At 42.4% G+C, this 2,537-nt stretch overlaps 1 protein-coding gene across 1 annotated transcript; it reads right to left on the minus strand.

The window, feature by feature from the left end:
- Positions 1 to 521: 521 nt before the first annotated feature.
- Positions 522 to 2,294, minus strand: LOC147417837 (uncharacterized). Its single transcript, XM_086507157.1, has one exon. The coding sequence runs from the start codon at positions 2,292 to 2,294 to the stop codon at positions 852 to 854; it is 1,443 nt and encodes a 480-aa protein (XP_086363283.1). The 3' UTR covers positions 522 to 851.
- Between the last annotated feature and the right edge of the window lie 243 nt (positions 2,295 to 2,537).

Genomic DNA, 2,537 nt, shown 5'->3' on the forward strand with positions numbered 1-2,537 from the left:
TTGAAGGACTGGATCTCTTTATACGTTGGGACCAGCTAACAATCCTAACCCTATGGCCTTGAGGTCATAAAGAGACATATTAAAGTCATAGACATGTCTACAAACAGCACCATATGGTCTTAAGGCCATAGATGCAATAGATGGCATCTCATAGTCTTATAGCCATAGGATACTATATAGTATTGTTTTGACTTTTTAAGTGTGAAATAGTAGTTGAATGTTGTTTAAAGTATCGTGTATTTAAAACTTGATAACATGCTACAAAACCATGACCAAGTATTTTGTTATACATGGATTAAGGTCACCAAATTATGACAAGAGTGTTTAATAGTATTTGCCTTTACATATTATCTTTTTTAATTGTTGTAATCAATCTATATGCTGCTTTAAAATCATATCAATATATTGGTTTTTTTGGCACCTCATTTTTTGAGAAGCTACTTTTAGAAGCATTTGTTGAATTTTGAAAAGCACTGATGTCATACAAATCCTCTTTCCAAAAACTATATTGGAGGTTTATTCTTAAATTTTATAGTAGAGAAATTAAAATAGACTCATACAATCATGATAATTTATCTAAATTAAAAGCAACTAGAGCTTAAAAATCATTAAATAACACAATCTTAGCATACACATTTAGAATTTGAGAAACGAGATTTTCCCAAATTATCTAAAATGATGTTGCAAGCCAAGATTTTAAAGCTCATTGGCTAAGTAGTACGCACATGAAAAAATTGGATTCTTTAAAGACAAAGGACCACAAAATGCTCCATTTTGAGCTTTCACCTTCCTTCTCTGAACTCTATTAGCGGATGGGAATTCTGATAAGATCACTTTTATTACTCTTCCCCTTAAAACCGGAAGGGCACGTTTTGAGGATACCCTTCTTCTAATGACGGTGGACAGACTCCTACAAAATATTGTCGCCTTCTCTTTATACGCTCAACATCATGAGTAAGTAGCTCAGCTCTTGCAAAAGCGTTCATCAACAATTTGCCCATATACGACTCCAGCATCGACTGGAGCTGATAGTCATCATTAAATTCTCGATATAATCGAGCAGGCTGATACTCCTCCATTAAGCGGTAGCATCCCTCCAAGTCGAGGGCTACTAATGACTTGAACTGACAAATGCTTCTAGGAAGCTCCGTCATAACCTCACAATCTGCAAGCCTCAGCGTTCGCAAATTACAGCTCAGCCCTTCAAACTTGCGAGGCAGCTGTTCCAACCTCGAGCATCCACTCAGATCGAGCTCATTCAGTGCCTTTAGATCGCAGACGCTCTCCGGAAGGTTTCTTAGATTGCGACACCCCTTCAACGATATAACTTCCAATACTGGCTGCAGGTCCGCTCCAAAGACGTCAGGCAGGCTCTCCAAACTGAAACACCTCTGCAAATCCAGCACTCGCAAAGACCATAACTCAACAATGCTTGGGCACAAGTTTGTGAGGCTCGAGCACCCTGCAAAAGCTAACGTTCTCAACTTGTTCATTCCCATCCCCATGTCTTTGGGCAAGGCTTTGAGATGCATGCAGCCTTTCATCGACAGCACGTGTAGCGAGCTTAAGCTGCGGATTTTTATTGGCAGCTCCCTGATGCCGTGGCAATCCGTCAACAGCAGGGTTTGGCAGGCAGTCAAGTCACCGATCATCTCCGGTAAGCATCGAAGATTCGCACAGCCATGGAGTACAAGTCGTGTCAACGATCCTAGATTGCAGATGCTGTCAGGCAAACTAGTCAGGCTCTCGCACCCTGCCAATAGTAACACCCTCAAAGAGCTTAAGCACCCTATTTCCTCTGGTAATTCTTGTAGTTCAGTGCATCCGCTCAAATTGAGCTTTGTTAGTGATTGTAGACCAGATAATCTGCCAGGCAATCCCTTTAGTTTCACGCAATCGCGCAAATCCAGGCTTTGTAGAGCACCCAAAAGCTCCAAATGGCGAGGTAATTCCTCCAACCCTGTGCATCCACTCAAATCAAGCACGGCCAGCGTCTTCAGCTTGCAGATGCTGTTCGGCAGCCTTACTAGATTTGGACAGGAATACAGTGTCATCCGTCTCAACCGTGTCATTTTCTCCAAGCCCAATCCTGCTGCATCTAGCTCGCGACAAGCACAGTTGAGCAATTTCAACCGGACTGTGGCTGCCGAGTGCAACGGGATATCATGTCCACTGCATAAGCCTCGAATTATGATCCGTGCGTCCGGCTCAGCTGCGGCGCAGTGCATGTCCGGATCGTGAGCTATATTAAGTATTGCTGTTGCCTCAGGTTGGAGGTAATTATAACAAGCCATCTCCTCCGATTTCTGAACTGAAGATTTGAAGGGGTACTCTGCATATATGTACTCTTCTTAGTTACTGAAAAGCTAAAACTTCCAGCGTAAGTCTGATTTTGCTTTACAAGACTCGCATCCTTGATGACGTGATAGACCCGGTCAAACCTGTGCTTTTTGACCAAAAAGCCTCGGCCCCCTCTGACCAAAAGCATCGCGCGAAAGAGTAGAGAAGATTGTTAAAACTCTATGACATTTCAGAAA

Source organism: Adiantum capillus-veneris, chromosome 30 (assembly GCF_014529385.1).
Source record: "Adiantum capillus-veneris isolate H3 chromosome 30, ASM1452938v2, whole genome shotgun sequence".
Taxonomy (NCBI): Eukaryota; Viridiplantae; Streptophyta; class Polypodiopsida; order Polypodiales; family Pteridaceae; genus Adiantum; species Adiantum capillus-veneris.

Bases quoted from the DNA above. Each gene is read 5' to 3' on its own strand.
- LOC147417837 (XM_086507157.1), bottom strand. From the start codon at position 2,294: ATGGCTTGTTATAATTACCTCCAACCTGAGGCAACAGCAATACTTAAT.